The sequence below is a fragment of the Penaeus monodon genome, chromosome 29 (genome assembly GCF_015228065.2).
Source record: "Penaeus monodon isolate SGIC_2016 chromosome 29, NSTDA_Pmon_1, whole genome shotgun sequence".
Taxonomy (NCBI): domain Eukaryota; kingdom Metazoa; phylum Arthropoda; class Malacostraca; order Decapoda; family Penaeidae; genus Penaeus; species Penaeus monodon.
The window spans coordinates 4,554,586-4,556,103 of NC_051414.1; the positions used below are offsets into that span (position 1 = coordinate 4,554,586).

Genomic DNA, 1,518 nt, shown 5'->3' on the forward strand with positions numbered 1-1,518 from the left:
TAAATGCATAAAATGAAGACATCCCACCACGTTCACTTGGCCCTTCGTAACCCTCCACACATCAATAGTTATACAACCCCAAATCTCATTGTGTTACTGCCTCCCGTAACATCTCTCTCGTTCCGCCTCCTCCCCCCAGTCACGCAACTTGGGCGACCAGACTTCGTCGTACCTGGTGATAATGCCGGAGGCGGAGGACCACGGGGCCACACTCACCTGCACCGCCCGGAACCCCAAGATACAGAACGCCGAGCTGTCTACCTCCACCAGGCTGCAAGTGCACTGTGAGTATTGGAAGCTCATTTGGTTTTCATTAATAGCTTTTTTTTCTTTTCACTCTATTACTTTTTTATTATTATTGGGTTAACTTTGAGAGAATAGAGATTTATGTTTTATGTGTATGCGTGTACACGTGTATCTTATTGTGTGGTATTGATAGTAAGTATTGATATTCGTTTCCTTCATGAAGGATGTGTGTCGTCGAGCATGCCACATAACCGGTCGACTTTTTTTTTCTCTTTACTTTAAAGGGTCGCATCGATTTCCTACAAGTTTTCTTAACTATCGTTACTTGGTTAACTTTCAAAATATTTTTGGAAACGATATTTTGCGCAGACTCTTTATTGATTATTGATGTTACTTTAGTTAGAGAAGTTTCGACATGCAAATGCAAGTTGCGTGTTCATTTTTGTTAATATTTAAGACTGGTCTATATATACGACAACCTTTCCAATACTATACAAACTAAAAATGCATAGTACACCATGAATACCAAACCTACTTCACTGAAATTATTTATCCTTTCTATCTTCCCCCCCATGCAGTCGCCCCCCGGGTTTCACTGAAGCTCGGAGCCACCCTCGGCACGGAGCCCATCACGGAGGGGAAGGACGTCTACTTCGAATGCGACGTGGCGAGCAATCCGGAGCAACATAAAACCATATGGCATCATAATGTGGGTTTTCATCCGTAGAGTTTTGTGTCGTGTCTGAGAAGAGATTGAGCCAGCGGAGTGAGAGAAAGTGATGGGGGGCGGGGCTAAGGTGGGGGTAGGGTGGAATAGGGTGTGTGGGGAAAGAAGGGGTTAAAGTGGGTGGAAAATAAAGTTAGAAAAGATGATGCAGAGATTTGGAGAATAAGGGGATAAGAGAAAGAGAAATGGGTAGGAAGCGGTGTACAAACGGCACTATTATATAACCAAAGAAAAGTAATAATGAATTAACAATACCACAAATAAAGACACGGGGATTTATATTCATACCTAGAAAAGGTTTGAAAGCAAAACATGATTATTCACACTGTCTGAGAGTGAAACCCCTTTTTCACTCTGCAAAAAAAAACTCACCCGGGAAAGTTGCACCAAAAAGGACTTGAAAATGCCACAGGAAAATGTTAAGCCTCCGGTTGAGTTGGTTTATAGTTGGAGTGCTCAGGTAGGTCGACATGGCAGAGCACTTACCACACGACCTGAGCAACATTCTGGGTTGAGAGTTCGAGAGAGAGGGGGAGAATGAGTGA

At 43.1% G+C, this 1,518-nt stretch overlaps 1 protein-coding gene across 1 annotated transcript in view; it reads left to right on the plus strand.

Annotated features, from left to right (window-relative positions):
* Window positions 1-1,518, plus strand: part of LOC119591626 (nephrin-like) — a 125,992-nt gene that overhangs the window by 79,464 nt on the left and 45,010 nt on the right. Inside the window, exons 6-7 of the mRNA XM_037940379.1 lie at window positions 140-284; window positions 825-955. Coding sequence (XP_037796307.1) covers window positions 140-284; window positions 825-955 — 276 coding nt within the window. The remainder of the gene's footprint in view (window positions 1-139; window positions 285-824; window positions 956-1,518) is intronic.